The sequence below is a fragment of the Mustelus asterias genome, chromosome 6 (genome assembly GCF_964213995.1).
Source record: "Mustelus asterias chromosome 6, sMusAst1.hap1.1, whole genome shotgun sequence".
Classification (NCBI taxonomy): domain Eukaryota; kingdom Metazoa; phylum Chordata; class Chondrichthyes; order Carcharhiniformes; family Triakidae; genus Mustelus; species Mustelus asterias.
In genome coordinates, this window is record NC_135806.1 from 85320691 (window position 1) to 85340741 (window position 20051).

Sequence of the window (20051 nt, forward strand, 5' to 3'; positions counted from 1 at the left end):
CATAAGAACTAGGATCAGGAGTAGGACATCTGGCCCCTCGGGCCTGCTCTGCCATTCAATAAGATCATGGCTAATCTTTTTGTGGACTCAGCTCCACTTACCCGCCCGCTCACCATAATCCTTAATTCCTTTACTGTTCAAAACTTTATCTATCCTTGCCTTAAAAACATTCAATGAGGTAGCCACAACTGCTTCAGTGGGCAGGGAATTCCACAGATTCACAACCCTTTGCGTGAAGAAGTTCCTCCTCAACTCAGTCCTAAATCTGCTTCCTCTTATTTTGAGGCTATGTCCCCTAGTTCTAGTTTCACCCGCCAGTGGAAATAACTTCCCTGCTTCGATCCTATCTATTCCCTTCATAATCTTTTATGTTTCTATAAGATCTCCCCTCATTCTTCTGAATTCCAAAGAGTATAGCCCCAGTCTACTCAGTCTCTCCTCATATGCCAACCCTCTCAACTCTGGAATCAACCTAGTGTATCTCCCCTGCACCCTCACCAGTGCCAGTATATCCTTTCTCAAGTAAGGGGACCAAAACTGTACACAGTACTCCAGGTGTGGCCTCACCAGCACCTTATACAGCTGCAACATAACCTCGCTGTTTTTAAACTCCATCCCTCTCGCAATGAAGGACAAAATTCCATTTGCCTTCTTAATTACCTGCTGCACCTGCAAACCAACTCCTTGAGATTCCTGCACAAGGCCACCCAGGTCCCTCTGCACAGCAGCATTCTGCAATTTGTTACCATTTAAATAATAGTCCATTTTGCTGTTATTCCTACCAAAATGGATGAGCTCACATTTACCAACATTGTACCCCATCTGCCAGACCCTCGCTCACTCACTTAGACTATCTATATCCCTTTGCAGACTTTCAGCGTCCTCTGCACACTTTGCTCTGCCACTCATCTTAGTGTCATCCGCAAATTGTGACACATTATACTTGGTTCCCAACTCCAAATCATCTATGTAAATCGTAAACAACCAACACTGATCCCCGAGGCACACCACTAGTCACTGATCGCCAACCAGAAAAACACCCATTTATCCCCACTCTTTGCTTTCTGTTAGTTAATCAATCCTCTATCCATGCTAATACATTACCCGTAACATCTTTATCTTATGTAGCAGTCTTTGGAACGGCACCTTGTCAAATGCCTTCTGGAAACCCAGATACACCACATCCACGGGTTCCCCATTGTCCACTGCACATGTAATGTTCTCAAAGAATTCCACCAAATTAGTCAAACAGGACCTTCCTTTCATGAACCCATGCTGCGTCTTACCAATGGGACAATTTATATCCAGATGTCTCGCTATTTCTTCCTTGATGATAGATTCAAGCATTTTCCCTACTACAGAAGTTAAGCTAACCAGCCTATAGTTACCCGCCTTTTGTCTACCTCCTTTTTTAAACAGTGGCGTCACATTTGCTGTTTTCCAATCTGCAGGAACCACCCCAGAGTCCAGCGAATTTTGGTAAATTACCACTAGTGCATTTGCTATTTCTCCCGCCATCTCTTTTAGTACCCTGGGATGCATCCCATCAGGACCAGGAGACTTATCTACCTTTAGCCCCATTAACTTGCCCAACACTACCTCATTCGTGATAATAGTTTCTAGGTCTTCACCTGCCATAGCCTTCCTGTCATCAATTTTTGGCATGTTATTTGTGTCTTCCGCTGTGAAGACCGACACAAAATACCTGTTCAATACCTCAGCCGTTTTCTCATTTCCAGTTATTACATCCCCCTTCTCATCCTCTAAAAGACCAATGTTTACTTTAGCCATTCTTTTTCGTTTTATATATTTGTAGAAACTTTTGCTATCTGTTTTTATATTCTGAGCTAGTTTATTTTCATAATCCGTCTTACTTTTCTTTGTAGCTTTTTTCGTGGCTTTCTGCTGATCTTTAAAGACTTCCCAATCCTCTAGGTTCCCACTAATCTTTGCCACTTTGTATGCATTTTCTTTCAATTTGATACCTTCCTTTATTTCCTTAGATATCCATGGCTGATTATCTCTTTTTCTACAGTCCTTCCTCATCACTGGTATATACTTTTGCTGAGCACTGTGAAAGATCGCTTTGAAAGTCCTCCACTGTTCCTCAATTGTCCCACCATAAAGTTTTTGCTCCCAGTTTACCTTAGCCAACTCCTCCCTCATCCCTTTGTAGCCTCCTTTGTTTAAGCACAAGACATTGGTATTGGATTTTACCTTCTCATGTTCCATCTGTATTTTGAACTCAACCATACTGTGTTCACTTCTTCCAAGAGGATCCTTAACTGTAAGATCATTAATTATTCCTGTCTCATTACACAGGACCAGATCTAGGATAGCTTGCTCCCTTGTTGGTTCCATTACATACTGTTCAAGGAAGCTATCGCGGATACATTCTATGAACTCCTCCTCAAGGCTGCCTTGACCAACCTGGTTTGACCAATTGATATATAGATTAAAATCCCCCATGATAATTGCTGTACCAGTTTTACATGCATCAGTTAGTTCTTTGTTTATTTCTCGCCCCACCATGATGTCATTATTTGGTGGCCTATAGACTACGCCTATCAGTGACTTTTTCTCCTTACTATTTCTAATTTCCACGCAAATGGATTCAACCTTTTTTTCCATAGAACCTACATCATCTCTCACTACCGCCCTGATGTCATCCTCAAATATCAGAGCTACACCACCTCCCTTACCTTCCTATTGGTCCCTCCGAACATCTGATACCCCTGGATATTCAACTCCCAGTCGTGACCATCCTGCAACCATGTCTCTGTAATGGCCACCAAATCATACTCGTTCGCAATGATTTGTGCTGTCAACTCATTTACCTTGTTTCAAATGCTATGAGATCCAGATAAAGTGCCCTTATGCTAGTTTTTGTACTTTCTTTTTGAATTCTAACACTTCCATTAATAACATCTCCTGAGTTCTCCTTCCTTCTAACTTTTTTTCCTGATTTTTGATGTTGTCCTTTCTCCCTCCTTTTCGGGCTCCTTACATAGGTTCCCATCCCCCTGGCATATTAGTTTAAACCCTCCCCAACCGCTCTAGCAAACACTCCCCCTAGGACATCAGTTCCAGTTCTGCTCAGGTGTAACCGGTCCAATTTGTACAGGTCCCACCTCCCTCAGAACTGGTCCCAATGCCGCAGGAATCTGAAACCCTCCCCCTGACACCAGCCACGTATTTATCCGATATATCCTGTCATTTCTACTGTAACTAGCACGTGGCACTGGTAGTAACCCTGAGATCACTACCTTTGAGGTCCGATTTCTTAACTTTCTTCCTAGCTCCCTGTATTCTGCTTTTAGGACCTCATCCCTTTTTTTTTTACCTATGTCATTTGTACCAATGTGTACTACGACCACTGGCTGTTTACCCTCCCCCTTCAGAATATCCTGCAGCCGCTCCGAGACATCCTTGACCCTAGCACCAGGGAGGCAACATACCATCCTGGAGTCTCGTTTATGGCCACAGAAATGCCTGTCTATTCTCCTTACAACTGAATCCCCTATAACTATTGCACTGGCACAATTTTTACCCCTCCCCTCTGCAGCAGAACCAATCATAGTGCAACGAGTTTGGCTGCTGCTGCTTTCCCTAGAGAGGTCATTCCCCTCAACAGTATCCAAAGCCATACGGCAGGGGAATGGCCACAGGAGATTCCTGCACCAGCTGCCTATCTCCCTTGCTCTGTCTTATATTGGCTTCAATACTGAATGTTTGGCAGGTATTCAGTGTGGCACAACTTGTGGAAGAACAGGACAAATCAGGCAGCAATTTCTGAATTTCCCCCACCTTTAGCTGCAGATGTGCAGACTCTAAAAGTTGCTGCCTGATTTACTTGATTATAACAATGAGCGTTGATATCCTCTTCACACAAAATATAGACTTGTATTATTGTAACTTTTTTAGCATATATTCCACCCACACCTACTTGCCTTTTGGGGAATAGTGGAAAGGCGGCACAGTGGTTAGCACTGCTGCCTCACAGCGCCAGGGACCCGGGTTCGATTCCCGGCTTGGATGAGTGGCTGTGCGGCATCTGCATGTTCTCCATGTCTGCATGGATTTCGTCCGGGTGCTCTGCTTTCCTCCCACAGTCCAAAGATGTGCCTATTAGGTGGATTGGCCATGATAAATTGCCCTTTAATGTCCAAAGATGTGTAGGTTAGGAGGATTACGTGGAAGGGGGATTGGGGTTGGCCTGGGTGAGACGCTCTGTCGGAAAGTCGATGTAGACTCGATGGGTCAAATGGCCTCCTTCAGCACTGTAGGGATTTTGTGATTCTATAATTCTTTGAGGTGATGAAAGGATTCCTGGACTGATTATCAGTCTGTTGAACCACATCATGAACGCTCCTTCTTTGGCCTACAAGTCCTGGCGTGAGACTTGAACCCCTGGCTCAGAGTTAGGGATGCTACCACAATGCAAAAAGACTTCCTAGATATTGAATGGTAATCCAGTTAATTCCTGTGAAAGTAATATTTATTTTTTCTGTCTAAGGTCCCGATCCCGTGGAAACACTAGTGGCAGTGGCAGTGAGTCTGAAAATTCCAGCCGGGAGCGTAAAAGGCGAAACAGGTATATGCAAAGTGGGTAATTAAATAAGCCCGTGCTTTTGTTGGAGAGATTTTCCCACTGGAAGCACGTACTGGAAACTTGGCAATGTGTAAATGGTCCACTAGAGATGAGTTCAAACCTCACTCCAGCAACTGAGCACGGAATGTAGGCTAACAAATGAGTGCAGTAGCGAGGGTGGATTGATTTGCTGGAAGTGCTTTCTTTAAATAAGACATGAAATAGAAGCCCTGTATGCCTGCTTTGGTAAATGTGGACAATTCCACAGCAGTATTTAAATAAGAGAGAGAGAATTTTCCCAGTGTCCTGGCCAATATTTACTCCTCAACAAATATCACCAAAAATAGATTAGTTGGTTATTCTTCTTGTTATTGTTTCTCAGACCTTGCTGTCAGATTTCCTGACAAAACAATGACTATACTTCAAAACTAATTCACCAGTCACAAAGCATTTTAAGATACCTGAGCATGTAAAAGGTGTTAAATATTGCAAGTTATTTTCTTAAAGTACCGGAACACACGTTAGTACCCACACACAGACACACACACACTTTCTCACACACACACTCTCACACACACACTCTCTCACACACACACACTCTCTCACACACACACACTTTTACATGCACTCTCGCACACACACACTCTCTCACACACACACACACACACACACACTTTCACATGCACTCTCGCACACGTACTCAAAAGTCCATCATGTGCACGCAACACACACACACTTGAAATCGCACTCGCACTCACTCACTAAGGATACCCTCACTGGGTAGGGTGGATTTTTCACACTCAATTGGAGCTGCTTTAACTGGAATTCTCTCTCCTACCCCCATCCTTGTCTCTTTCCTTTTCCTGGACTTCTAACTTCAATCTCTGCTGTTCCAGCTGTATTTTTGCTAAAGCTAGCTGTTTTGGATTGTAAGCGTGTCTGTGGTTTTTCAAATTCAATTTCATAATGGTTAGTGACGAGTTTTGTATTCACTAGCTTTTGGACAGATATTTATCTCAAAGTGCTGAGTTATACTTCTTAACTCTTCGATATATATGTAGCTTTTTAGCTGTCCCAGGTTACCTCACTCTGTTCTAGGGAGATATTAGCTTCAAATTGGACATCTTTAGTCTGGTATTGAAGTTTTTAAAATTACTGAAGAATTAAGATTGGTGCTGGGTGCAGAGAGGATGTGACACTGCACCCTCCGAGGGTTCCTCCTCAAAGGAGGGAGATAGCTGGGTGGCTTTTTCTGCTGGCGGTACTGGAGAGGCTTTTCCTGTAACAGAGTGAGACCAGTAAGGGGGTATTTGGGTACCTAATAACTTGACACATCAGCCCCATCACACAATGCACACTGCCTGACATGAGTGATTGAACTCCGCAGATACAATGTATCCTTGAACGATAATGTGAAGCTTCAGATGATGAAATTTGTCAAGGTTCCAATGTATGGACTGTATTCGCCAGCCACATTGGATAATGAGTAACCTCCATTAAACCTCCACTAGTCACCTCCTCTTTTCAACCAATCTGAGTCTTTTACCATCTCACCAGAACCAAGTTTTCCTCCAATCTCACCTCTACCTATACTCCTGGACTTGATAACCATAAAGGACTACAATTCATGGGGCAGCCCAGTGGCACAGTGGTTAACACTGTTGCCTCACAATGCCAGGGACCCGGGTTTCCATTCCTAGCTTGGATCACTGTGCAGAGTCTGCGTGGGTTTCCTCCGGGTGCTCCGGTTTCTTCCCCGTGTTTGTGTGGGTTTCCTCAGGCTCCAGTTTCCTCCCACAGTCTAAAAGACGTGCTGGTTAGGTGTATTGGCCATGATAAATGCTCCCTCAGTGTGCCCAAACAGGCGTCGGAGTGTGGCGACTAGGGGATTTTCACAGTAGCTTCATTGCAGTGTTAATGTAAACCTACTAATAATTAAACTTTAAACTTAAATTGGCAAATTGGTCTTTTTAAAACATCAGCTTTTACCCTCGTGTTAAATCCACACTGGAAAAGAAAAGTAGTAATACCATTAAATGTATCTTTACCAACAACAAAAAAGATAGCAACACACCCTTTGCAATTGGCAATCCTTGTGCAGTGAAATTGTAAAACAGCCTGAAAATTCCTGCTTTGTTCCTTTTTTACTGGAGAACCGAATGTGTAATATTCCAAGATATCCAGCAGGTGGCCTACGCTGCTTTGTTTCAACAAGGAATGATGTATGAAAATTCTTGATATAATATTACATATATACACTTGGATGCTTACCTGCTTGGTGATTTTAAACGGATATTGCTTAATCTTGACTATATTCAAACTTTGAAAACAATCTAGCTTAGAAACGTACACTTGGAATAAAAAGTTACAAACCCAAGCACAAAATTATGTTTAATTTGCTGAATATTCTGTTAGTGAGACTGAAAATAAATTAAAAATCAGAGATGTACCAAAATAAGTTACTGAATCAGTAAATATTTGTGTACTTGGTTCTAAAGGATCTGCTTCAATGAAGGGGAGATTATTTTAAATAAGTTAAAGGAAAGATAATAGTCCAGTTAAATGCTTTCATCATTTGTGCAGTTATTCGTAGAGAGTACCAACTTCATTTTAAAAAATAACCCATTTTGTAATATACCTTCATGAAGCCATGTAAAACCCCATGGGAAGTGCGGATTGTGAGTGTGGTGGATTGAAGCTAAGCAAAGGGAATATCATTCTATTGAGCCCATCATCAGTGACAGTATTAACTGTAATGATACCTTTCTCTCATTTTGTGGTTACGCTGAAACGAAACTTAATTATTATGACACCTGTTATTACAGACATTTCAGACTTAACCTTTGGTCTCAGTGGACCATCTATTGTCAACCATTAAGCTGCCCAGACCTGATTCACTCAAAGGAACAGAGTAAAATAGTGGGCTGAGCTATACATTTTAGCAGATAGGGTACAGTGGGTTTAGAATTTAAATCCTTATATCAGTGGGTTTTGCTCTAAATGGGTGATTCCTCAATAGACGTGATGAATGCAGTTTTGCCTTCTAAGTCTATAGACTGTTTGATTATAGCTGGTTTCAAGCCTTTCATCTCCTATCTTTTCACTGTTCAGGTCACGTCAAGAGAATGAGATGGTGGACTCAGCTCCTCAGTGGGAACAAGTGCTGAGGAGGCAAAAAGAACGCTCGTTGGCTGACCCCAACAACAGACGTTCAAAGCATAGATCCCGATCGTATGTATTCAATTTCCTGTTAATGCTGAGAATAACTGAAGACTTCATTGTAGTGATAAGTGATCCATAACTTATTGTATCTCAATTCACCAAAAGTTCACTAGGCTTTCACAGGTCAAATATGGCAAAGCCAGATGCAAAACAAATCCCTGGTAGCGCGCCTTAGCCCTGAACCTCAGCAGAGGACTTCCTATTGCATCAACACGATCTTTCCTAGTTGTTGCCCCAGTCACCGCTATCACCTTTCTGAGTGAGACTGCCAATTCAGGCCCAGTAAACTCTATACACATTCATGCCCACTGGGAACTGATTAAGATTGGCCAGACTTGTATCATTTAGGAGTCTTATGGCCAGCAGATAGTCGATTTTCTGCAATAGATTTTTTGGTTTGGACCAGCAGTGAGACTTGTAGTCCAATTCACCCAACCCCTGATATAGTAGCTCCCCCATATGCACTGACTTTCATACATATTGTCACCGAGACCATATCTGTACCACACAGCAGTTATGATGAAGGATTGGAGATGGTGACACAAATGAAGCAGTAGGTCTGTGTCACTGTGGGAAAGGACACCATCGTCATATGTTAAATAATAGAAAGGAGCTGCACCTGGCAGCATAGCAGAACAGCACTGCATCTGAAAAATAAATGGGGTATTAAAATTCAAAAACTATTTTCATGTATACACAAATACAGGCATGGATTTTTACTGTAGAAATGTATTCTTGTTTTTGCTTTGGTATAATCTACGTAAAACAATTGAACCCAAGTTCATTAAATGTAATTTGACCACCTTTTAGGTGCTACTTTCACATCAGATTGCTTTTTGAAGCTTATTTTGTTGATTTGATCAGTAGCATATGTGCAAATTACCACTACAACTACATGGGTAATATGTTTTCTGCAGGAGAAGTCCTGATGTACAAGCGAAGGAAGAACTATGGAAGCACATTCAGTGAGTATGACGTTATTCTGTAGATTACATTTTGTCTTTTCAAGATTTATTCTCATAAAGGGAATTCATTGACAATATGGAACATCATTCTAGGAGGCTGCTAGTCTCCTTCCCCTGCAGTAGACACCTCCAGTTACATTTTGCAACCTTTCCCTGCTGGCAGGCACCCAAGATGCACTATGATCAAGAACAGAAAATGCTGGAAAATCTCAGCAGGTCTGACAGCATCTGTGGGGAGAGAATAGATCCAATGTTCCGAGTCTACATGATCTTTCATCAGACCCTTCATCAGCTCTGACGAAGGGTCATCTAGACTCAAAATGTTGGCTCTCTTCTCTCTCCACAGATGCTGTCAGACCTGCTGAGATTTTCCAGCATTTTCTGTTTTTGTTTCAGATTCCAGCTTTTATCTTATGCACTATGGGTAAAATGTTGGCCCCCTCACCTGCCTTGATATGGTAAGCACAAAACAACACTGAGAATGATTTCTCATAGTTACCGTAATCGGATCATACATTTTGTACTTATTTTATAAATTCTTTTAGATAAATTTGTATTGAAAATTTCCCATGTAAAATGGTTACTCTGTAATTATACTCTGCTTCTATGGAAGGTGATGCCACATACCAATGACAGGATGGTGTAATCGTGGTGTAAATGTTATATTTAAGCATTTTTCATTATAATTGTGAACAAAGGAATTTCTAATAGTAACATAAAAATAAAGATAAATTGTAGAATGGGCGCTAATTTATTTCTGCGTACCCTGATCCAAAGACCCCCATTCCATACCTTCAAACCAGCTTTACCTGTAGACTGCATGTGGTCTTGGCTCTTTGGGCTGAATTTTCCTATGGGAAACTGGAGCTAGCTCTGCTTTTGTATTAGAAACCTGCCCCTGGTGAGAAATTGACTGAGTTCCAAATTTTCCTGGGGCTGACCCCTTAATTGGGATAGAAGCAAGTCTCCTGTCCAATTAAAGCTCATGGGGGCAGGAATGGAGGAGGGCTTCAGACACCCATTGTAACCAAGGCTGCTGCTTGGCCTTAAGGGAGAGAGTTTGTGTCAAAGCCTGCCACTGCACCACAGGGACCAGAGCTGGAGCCGGAGGCCTGGTATCCATGAGAGGGAGGAGGGGAGGTCCTCTTCCCAGGGCATGACAGCAGGAAACCACCTTGTCATGTAATAGGAGCTCCTCTTTGTCCAGTGTCATCTCCTGCAGCCTGAAGGTAATTGCAGAACACCAACAGACTGCTCCGGGCACCAGACCCAATGCCCTTTGAGAGCAGATATCCACTCCATCTGACGAAGGAGCAGCGCTCCGAAAGCTAATGGTATTTGCTACCAAATAAACCTGTTGGACTTTAACCTGGTGTTGTTAAAACTCTTACTGTGTTCACCCCAGTCTAATGCCAGCATCTCCACATCGTGTATTGAGGGGGCACTGATTCAGTGTGACAGGAAAGTTGAATCTGGAATGGAGGGATAAAGTTCAATAACAGCCACGGATTTTTCTAGGACGTTGAGTTTCTTGCCACTGACTGTCTTTTCCAGCTGAGGTGGACAGGACGGGATAATAATTTTTCAGAAATTCAGTCCTAAAGTTATTGAAAGGGATTCCTGAAGTTTACAAATCTTTTATTCTTTGGAAAGTTTGTGCAGTGAGGAAACCAGGAATGGTACACCTGAGCCTAACCTTTGCTCCCAAGTGCAGAGAGTCGGGAAATTTTCCAGCCCTTCACATCTGCCTTGGGAAGAACATCTCCTGCTTAACGGGATTTTTCTTCTGTTGGGGGTGAGGGTCTGTGTGCAGGGGTAAGGTGCGTGTTTGAGTTGAGCACAACTGCTTCACCTACCACCCCACATCCCACCCCTCCTTCCAGCAAGAGTTCTGAGTCAGTCATGGCTGCTGCCTAGTGCCGAGCTGGTTAAAAGGGCCCCTCAGTACTCAGTTGTCCATTTAATATTATGCCCTCAACCTTCAACCGCCACCCCCCCAACCACTCTTCATGTCACATCATGCTAACCCACACTCTTCCTACCACCCCCAGTAGTACCTCATATTGTCTATGCCAATGTATTCTTTCTACCCACACCCAAAGGTCCCTCATGTATGCCCCTCTACCCACCCCTTAACTCAGGCAGTGATAACATTACAATGATAGGCCATAGGGTTACATCAGTAAACAGCTATTGAAAACTGCCAAAAATAACTCGAGAGACATAGCAGGCTGTTTTTTTCCCCAAAATTTAAACAACAAATGATTTAAATAACCTGATAGCTTGGCAATTCCACAGGTTTTATCTGCTTTTTATGAGAATTCGTGCCTACTCTTAAAAATTACATATTGCACGCTGCCAGGAAATGGACCTCACTCCAATTTTTGCTCCAGCAAAAATGCGGTGTGTTTGAACTCAACACTGAGCTCAAATGGGCCTCTAGGTTCAGGTTTCATTGTGTGCAAAACAGATCCTGCCCCATTTTCTCTACCGGTGAAAATAGGATCTGTTGGGCCCGGTGACCCGGTGCCATTTTGGATAAGGCACTGAGTCTCCATGACTCCATAAAAATCCAGGTCTTAGTTTCTTGCTGTGTGTCTGTTTCTGCGGAGCTGCCACTTTTGCGTACCCCCTCCTCGCTCCCTGTCAGTTTTGGGAACTTTTCAATGGGGGTTTTATGCTTCCCATTGAAATATGACCAGTGATATGTCCACTGGAAGAAAGCGGGTATTTGTACCTGCATGGACTATTTGTAGGTCCTCCTATGCTTTATTCAAATAGTGATCAATTTCAGAGGTAACACGGAAAAGGTAGCAACACCTGCAATCTTCAGAAAGGACTATTGAGGGATATAGTGGAAAAGGTATGGTTGAGATGCAAAAAAAAGGAGTTTCTTGTTCAGGCTCTAACTCTCTTGTTGAAATAAATTCCTGCCATTTGGAATAGCTTATGTTTTCTCCTGAATGCTGTGTTTTTCAGACGGGAACTGGTGGATCCAATTGGCTTAACAGAAGAAGAGCTGAAAGAGATACCATACACCAAAGTAGAGTGAGTTTGTTCAGTTTATACAACCTTGCTATTTATTTTGTCTTATAGTGTGTCATAGATTGTATCAACAAATGGACAGCAAGTTCAATATTTTAATCTAAACTACCCTAACAGGCATTAGAGATGAATTCCTAGATAAAATAGGACTATAGATGAAGATACTTGGGTGACTGTTAGAAGGGGTAAGAAGCAGTAAGTGCAGCGATCCCCTGTGGCTGTTCCTCTGTATAACAAGTATATCATTTCGGATACTGGTGGGGGGGGGACGACTTACCAGGGGTAAGCCATGGGGTACAGGTCTCTGGCACAGAGCTTGTCCCTGTTGCTCAGAAGGGAAAGGGGGAGAGGAGTAGAGCATTAGTCATTGGGGACTCCATAGTTAGGGGGACAGATAGGAGATTCTGTGGGAACGAGTGGGACTCGCGGTTGGTGTGTTGCCTCCCAGGTGCCGTGATGTCTCGGATCGTGTTTTCGAGATCCTTAAGGGGGAAGGGGACCAGCCCCAAGTCGTGGTTCACATAGGCACCAAAGACATAGGTAGGAAAAGGGATGGGGATGAAAGGCAGAAATTCAGGGAGTTAGGGTGGAAGCTTAGAACTAGAACAAACAGAGTTGTTATCTCTGGTTTGTTACCCGTGCCATGTGCTAGCGAGGAGAGGAATAGGGAGAGAGAGCAGTTGAACACGTGGCTACAGGGATGGTGCAGGAGGGAGGGATTCAGATACCTGGATAATTGGGGGTCATTCTGGGGTAGGTGGGACCTCTACAAACGGGATGGTCTACACCTGAACCAGAGGGGTACCAATATCCTGGGGGGGGAAATTTGCGAATGCTCTTTGGGAGGGTTTAAACTAATTCAGCAGATGGATGGGAACCTGAATTGTAGCTCCAGTGTACAGGAGGTTGAGAGTAGTGAGGTCATGAATAAGGTTTCAAGGTCACAGGAGTGTGCCGGCAGGCAGGAAGGTGGTTTGAAGTGTGTCTACTTCAACCCCAGGAGCATCCGGAATAAGGTGGGTGAACTTGCAGCATGGGTTGGTACCTGGGACTTGGTTGTCGTGGCCATTTCGGAGACATGGATAGAGCAGGGACAGGAATGGTTGTTGCAGGTTCCGGGGTTTAGATGTTTCAGTAAGATCAGGGAAGGTGGTAAAAGAGGGGGAGGTGTGGCATTGTTAGTCAAGGACAGTATTACGGTGGCAGAAAGGACGTTTGATGAGGACTCGTCTACTGAGGTAGTATGGGCTGAGGTTAGAAACAGGAAAGGAGAGGTCATCCTGTTGGGAGTTTTCTATAGGCCTCCGAAAAGTTCCAGAGATGTAGAGGAAAGGATTGCAAAGATGATTCTGGATAGGAGCGAAAGTAACAGGGTAGTTGTTATGGGGGACTTTAAGTTTACAAATATTGACTGGAAACGCTATAGTTCGAGTACTTTAGATGGGTCAGTTTTTGTCCAATATGTGCAGGAGAGTTTCCTGACACAGTATGTAGATAGGCCAACAAGAGTCGAGGCCACATTGGATTTGGTACTGTGTAATGATCCAGGCCAGGTGTTAGATTTGGAGGTAGGTGAGCACTTTGGTGATAGTGACCGCAATTCGGTTACGTTTACTTTAGCGATGGAAAGGGATAGGTATATACCGCAGGGCAAGAGTTATCGCTGGGTGAAAGGAAATTATGATGTGATTAGGCGAGATTTAGGATGCATAGGATGTGGAAGGGAACTGCAGGGGATGGGCACAATTGAAATGTGGAGCTTGTTCAAGGAACAGCTACTGCGTGTCCTTGATAAGTATGTACCTGTCAGACAGGGAGGAAGTGGTCGAGCGAGGGAACCATGGTTTACTAAAGAAGTTGAATCTCTTATGAAGAGGAAGAAGGAGACTATTATAAAGATGAGACGTGAAGGCTCAATTAGGGCGCTTGAGAGTTACAAGTTAGCCAGGAAGGACCTAAAGAGAGAGCTAAGAAGAGCCAGGAGAAGTCTTTGGCAGGTAGAATCAAGGAAAACCCTAAAGCTTTCTATAGATATGTCAGGAATAAAAGAATGACTAAGATAAGATTAGGGTCAGTCAAGGACAGTAGTGGGAAGTTGTGTGTGGAGTCCGAAGAGATAGGAGAGGCGCTAAATGAATATTTTTCATCCGTATTCATACAGGAAAAAGACAATGTTGTCGAGGAGAATACTGAGATACAGGCTATTAGACTAGATGGGACTGATGTTCATAAGGAGGAGGTGTTAGCAATTCAGGAAAGTGTGAAAATAGATAAGTCCCCTGGGCCGGATGGGATTTATCCTAGGATTCTCTGGGAAGATAGGAAGGAGATTGCAGAGCCTTTGGCTTTGATCTTTATGTCGTCATTGTCTACAGGAATAGTGCCAGAAGACTGGAGGATAGCAAATGTTATCCCCTTGTTCAAGAAGGGGAGTAGAGACAACCCTGGTAATTATAGACCAGTGAGCCTTACTTCTGATGTGGGCAAAGTTTTGGAAAGGATTATAAGAGATAGGATTTATAATCATCTAGAAAGGAATAATTTGATTAGGGATAGTCAACACGGTTTTGTGAAGGGTAGGTCGTGCCTCACAAACCTTATTGAGTTCTTTGAGAAGGTGACCAAAGAAGTGGATGAGGGTAAAACAGTTGATGTGGTGTATATGGATTTCGGTAAAGCATTTGATAAGGTTCCCCACGGTAGGCTATTGCAGAAATACGGAGGCATGAGATTGAGGGTGATTTAGCGGTTTGGATCAGAAATTGGCTAGATGTAAGAAGACAGAGAATGGTGGTTGATGGGAAATGTTCATCCTGGAGTTCAGTTATTAGTGGTGTACCACAAGGATCTGTTTTGGGGTCACTGCTGTTTGTCATTTTTATAAATGACCTGGATGAGGGCGTAGAAGGATGGGTTAGTAAATTTGCGGATGACATTAAAGTCGGTGGAGTTGTGGACAGTGCGGAAGGATGTTGCAGGTTACAGAGGGACATAGATAAGCTGCAGAGCTGGGATGAGAGGTGGCAAATGGAGTTTAATGCGGAAAAGTGTGAGGTGATTCACTTTGGAAGGAGTAACAGGAATACAGAGTACTGGGCTAATGGTAAGATACTTGGTAGTGTGGATGAGCAGAGAGATCTCGGTGTCCATGTGCATAGATCCCTGAAAGTTGGCACCCAGGTTGATAGGGTTGTTCAGAAGGCGTACGGTGTGTTAGCTTTTATTGGTAGAGGGATTGAGTTTTGGAGCCAAGAGGTCATGTTGCAGCTGTACAAAACTCTGGTGCAGCCGCACTTGGAGTATTGCGTATAGTTCTGGTTGCCGCATTATGGGAAGGATGTGGAAGCATTGGAAAGGGTGCAGAGGAGATTTACCAGGATGTTGCCTGGTATGGTGGGAAGGTCTTATGAGGAAAGGCTGAGGGACTTGAGGCTGTTTTCATTAGAGAGAAGAAAGTTAAGAGATGACTTAATAGAGGCATATAAGATGATCAGAGGATTAGATAGGGTGGACAGTGAGAGCCTTTTTCCTCGGATGGTGATGGCTAGCATGAGGGGACATAGCTTTAAATTGAGGGGTGATAGATATAGGACAGATGTCAGAGGTACCTTCTTTATTCAGAGAGTAGTAAGGGCGTGGAATGCCCTGCCTGCAACAGTGGTGGACTCGTCAACATTAAGGGCGTTTAAATTGTCATTGGATAAACATATGGATGATATTGGAATAGTGTAGGTTAGATGAGCTTTAGATTGGTTTCACAGGTCGGCGCAACATCGAGGGCCGAAGGGCCTGTACTGCGCTGTAATGTTCTAATGTTCTAATATAATGTTGCACTTGATTGAAAGAATTAATACTGTGTTTGACTGCAAGGTATTGTCTAATTATTGGCATCAGAACCTTTCCAAAGTCAATTCTTTTAAAATGCAATCTGCAATGAGTATTGAATAAAATACCAAAAGGAAATATTGAGAACAATGCTGGAAGATGTAGTATACTAGTTTCTACAGAAAGATACAAAAATATAATAACCTTACAATTCATAGAAATCATAGAAACCCTACAGTACAGAAAGAGGCCATTCGGCCCATCGAGGTTGCACCAACCACAATCCCACCCAGGCCCTACCCCCATATCCCTACATATTTTACCCACTAATCCCTCTAACCTATGCATCTCAGGACACTAAGGGGCAATTTTAGCATGGCCAATCAACCTAACCCGCACATCTTTGGAATGTGGGAGGAAACCGGAGCACCCGGAGGAAACCCACGCAGACATGAGGAGAATGTGCAAACTCCACACAGACAGTGACCCAAGCCGGGAATCGAACCCAGAGATATCTTATTATTGAATTATTGAAAATAAATAGCATTAAATGTACAAGGATGTATAACTAATAAAATTAACACATCAAGTTTATTTCCAACTTTCTTTATAATGGAAATGTATTACTTGTCAAACAATACGGCTTCTGAACTTGCCGTTGGTTAAAGCTGTGTTTCCAATATATACCCTGCCGAGCAAGGTATTAGAGTCAAAAACGTTGAGGGTTATTTATGATTAATCAGGATGCTGCGATGGAAGAGATGGGGTACAATGATCTACAGTAAATTACATGACCTTTTTCTGGTCCTGACTTTCCTTATAAAATGAGTGACTTTTTAATTAATTTCTGAGAGTTCTTTCTCGGGGTGAAATTTTCCCACCCCGCTCACAGCAGCTTTCGAGAATCTGGTGGAAGGCAAAAACTCAGAAATCTGTCAGCACCAAAACCGTTTGCAATTCTCCCAACGGCGGCTCAGTTTACCCACTGCCTGGTGATGGGAACACCATTTACATTCATTTGCATATTATGAATGCTCATTAAAACAGCTACTCCCCTGAATCACCTCATGCCTTCTAATCCTGCGTCACGCCAACGGGGAACCATATTGTTTGTAAATGAGTGGCTAACACTAAGCAGGCTTACTCTTGTAGCCGCCTAGTCGATGCACTGGAGAGCTGCCTCCATGGGCCTGTATCCTGCATGTGCCAGAAAAAATAGAACATTAGGGTGAGAAAGTAGTTGCGTTAACCTTGTTTAATGAAAGTTTATTTTATTAGTGTCATGAGTAAGCTTACGTTAAAACTGCAATAAGTGACTGTGAAAATCCTCTAGTCGCCACACTCCGGCGCCTGTTCGGGTACACTGAGGGAGAATTTACCACGGCTAATGCACCTAACTAGCTGGTCTTTCGGACTGTGGGAGGAAACTGGAGCACCTGGAGGAAACCCACGCAGACACGGGGAGAATGTGCAGACTCCGCACAGACAGTGGCCCAAGCCGGGAATCGAACCTGGGCCTCTAGTGTTGTGAGGCAGCAGTGCCAACCACTGTGCCTATGATGATCAATTGCTTGAAATGTAATGTCAAAATAAGTCACCGTTTTTCCCGGTATATTTTAACATTTGGTGTGGGTTTTTCTGTTTCTCAGTGATTTTAAAATTTTGTGTCACCAGGACTCAAGGTAACCCCATCCGCATCAGGCATTCCCATTCACCTCGAAGCTTTCGACAATACCGGCGCTCACAATGTTCCGATGGTGAACGATCTGTTCTTTCAGAGGTCAAGTACGTATTTCTGCAATCCACAAATGCAACAATTGGCAAAAAAAGGTCTTAATGATTTGAGGGAAGGATCAGTTGCTAGAAATGATTCATTTTGTTTAGAGCTATTTAAAAATGGTTTCAAAAACAATCTCACTTTAGAGCTTTCAAGATTAGGAGATTTATAATGTTTTAGGAATTGAACCATGCACGGATGTCACATGGGAGCATTATGTATGGCTATGAAACAAAATTCTATCCAAAGGGATCACTGGAGGGGGCGATTCTCCCATCTCGCTGCGCAGCTTCTTTAGCGCAGCGGGCCAGGAGACTCGAGCGGTGGCCGATAAGCGCTGGGTGTCGGGCCTCAGTCTCCCAGCGCCGGATTCCCGGAAATCAGCGTGGAGCTGCCTAATCTATGCAGAGCCTAATTTAAATATATTTTGAATGTCATTGGCCCAGGACTGAAGTCGTTCTCCCTGTCAGGAGTAGTTCACTCCAGCAGAGTTTACTATAGCTCCCTACTTGCAGGGGGCTGGCAGCCCGACCCCACTGGAGTGAAGTGGGGGCAATCGAGGCCCCCCAGTCGGTCGGACGCCCGGGGGTGCCCCCTTGGCATTGGCAGCTTGGCAGAGCCAGGCTAAGCCCCCTGGCACTGCCCAAGGGGCAACGTGCCAATGCCCAGGGGGCACCTAGGCACTGCCCACTGCACATAGGGCAGTTAAAGTGGGCAGGGCTTGATGGGGGTGGGGCCCCTGGGTAGTGGGGGGTGACATCGGTGGGGAGGGGAAGGAGGCCAGCGATTGGGGCTGGCCATTCAGGTGGGTGGGGGCAACCTGCTGCTGGGGTCGGAGGGGGTGGGGGGGGGGGGGAGGTTTAGGACTGCCATTGGCGGGGGTGGGAGATTGAGGCTGCTGGTGGGGGTGTGGGGTGCGGTGGGGGGAGGAGATAGAGGCTGGGGGGTGGGGATTGGGGTCAAGGCTGGCCTGGTCATGGGGATCATTGGTGGGGGGGGCGAGGGGGGGGGGGGCGGTTGCACGGCCGGCGATAAGGGATCGTGGGGCTGGCCAGCAATCGGGAGGCTGGCATTCAGGGGCCACTGCGCATGCGCCGATCTCAGCGCTTACAGATCGGCGTGTGTGCAGTGGCCCGCTCAGCGCTATGCTGTCGACTGTCCAGTGGGAATAGGCCCCACCCACAGCATTTTAATACGATTTACGCTAGTGCACTCTGCACTGCGCAGAGTGTGGGAGATTCTTTTTTAAACTCCTACCGAAAAATACAGCAGGACTTACTCCAGCTTTTACACAAATTCAACGCTTAAAATTTCTTTGGGAGAATCCCACCCGAGATTTTTCACGCACACTGTACAAAGACCCATTCTATAGTCTGCACACATTAGTCGCTCTATTTCCCTACTATAAAATATTTGATGTTCAAGTTGTAATTTTTCCGACAAAAATTTTTACTCCAAGTTGAAGTAATTATTAACAGTCCAAATTTTCCAGGATAGTTCTTAAAGGAGCACTGTGATGGCTCCCACTTGTGGCAAGACCACTAGCACTCCTGTGGAAAGAATGTATTTTATTGAGTGAAGAACTAGGGAATGTTGCTTCTTCTGGAACTGAACCTGAACCTGAGTCACTGGCGGGAATTTTACCGGCCCGCCCACCACGAGAATCGAAGCGGGCGAGGGGCAGACCATGGAAAGGTCCGTTGACCTTGGGCGGGATTTTACAGTTTCAGGATGAGCAATGCTATAAAAGCCCACCCTTTTAATTCAGGAGAGGAGGTGCAGGAGAGAAAAATACTTCTGTCTAGAAATTTCTGTGGCATATAACGGAAACAAATTTTATGTTGGGCTCGAGCTCTGCTTACTCCTTGTCTGTATTCTTGACTCCAGCTCATATCCCAGGATCGATGTCATATAAATATTTTGGAAACCGGTGCTGAGGGTGGGTTCTGTTATGAGTCATGTACAACTTGAAAAAAACATGTAGCTGAATTCAAAATTTTAAATATGCCAGTTTCTGTCCTGCAATCTAACGGATTCTGATCAACTGCTTATGAAAAACCAGCCTTTTCACATTGAAAGCCATTCTTCTGCAGGGAGGTACTGTTGTTACTTGCCCCAATGTCTCTACGGTTCAAATAATAGAAAATAAACTGTTAAATGTGTTTTTCTTATTTGCATACTGTTATAAAATGGCTATTTATATGTGAACAGATGCATTATTTCCCTCATACTGTGGAAGTCCCATTGGGGAACAGAGGCTCAATTTTGTTTCCTTGCCTGACCAGATTCCAGCACGTATTTCCCAGCAAAACCTGACATATGTTTTTGTCCTTTTATTTTTAAAATGTAACTTGATTGGCAAATTATGTCTGTTTAAAACTCGGTTGACCAAAACTAGCCAGCAGGAAAATATATTAGCTGTGCCTGAGTTTAATGAACCAGTTTTAAAAATACAGCAATGATACTGTGAAACAATGCTTTCCGTGTAGCTTATTATTCAAATGAAAATAGATTCTGAGCATAAAGTCAGCATTAATAATAATTGGCAATTCTCTATATGTGCACTAAACACTCAGCAGGGGTCATTATAATCTTTCAATCCCTTCAACATTTTTAACAGCTTTAC

General features: G+C 43.9%; 1 protein-coding gene and 1 long non-coding RNA gene across 4 annotated transcripts in view; one reads left to right on the top strand and one right to left on the bottom strand.

The window, feature by feature from the left end:
- The window catches only part of epb41l4a (erythrocyte membrane protein band 4.1 like 4A), a 207352-nt gene that overhangs the window by 178714 nt on the left and 8587 nt on the right, over positions 1-20051 (top strand). For all 3 annotated transcript variants that reach the window (XM_078214667.1, XM_078214668.1, XM_078214669.1), the window contains 5 exons: positions 4517-4594; positions 7703-7822; positions 8731-8778; positions 11758-11826; positions 17323-17433. In XM_078214667.1, the coding sequence (XP_078070793.1) occupies positions 4517-4594; positions 7703-7822; positions 8731-8778; positions 11758-11826; positions 17323-17433 (426 nt within the window). The remainder of the gene's footprint in view (positions 1-4516; positions 4595-7702; positions 7823-8730; positions 8779-11757; positions 11827-17322; positions 17434-20051) is intronic.
- LOC144494977 (uncharacterized) overlaps positions 1-20051 on the bottom strand; it is an 88818-nt gene that overhangs the window by 54916 nt on the left and 13851 nt on the right. The gene's annotated exons all lie outside the window — the stretch shown is intronic.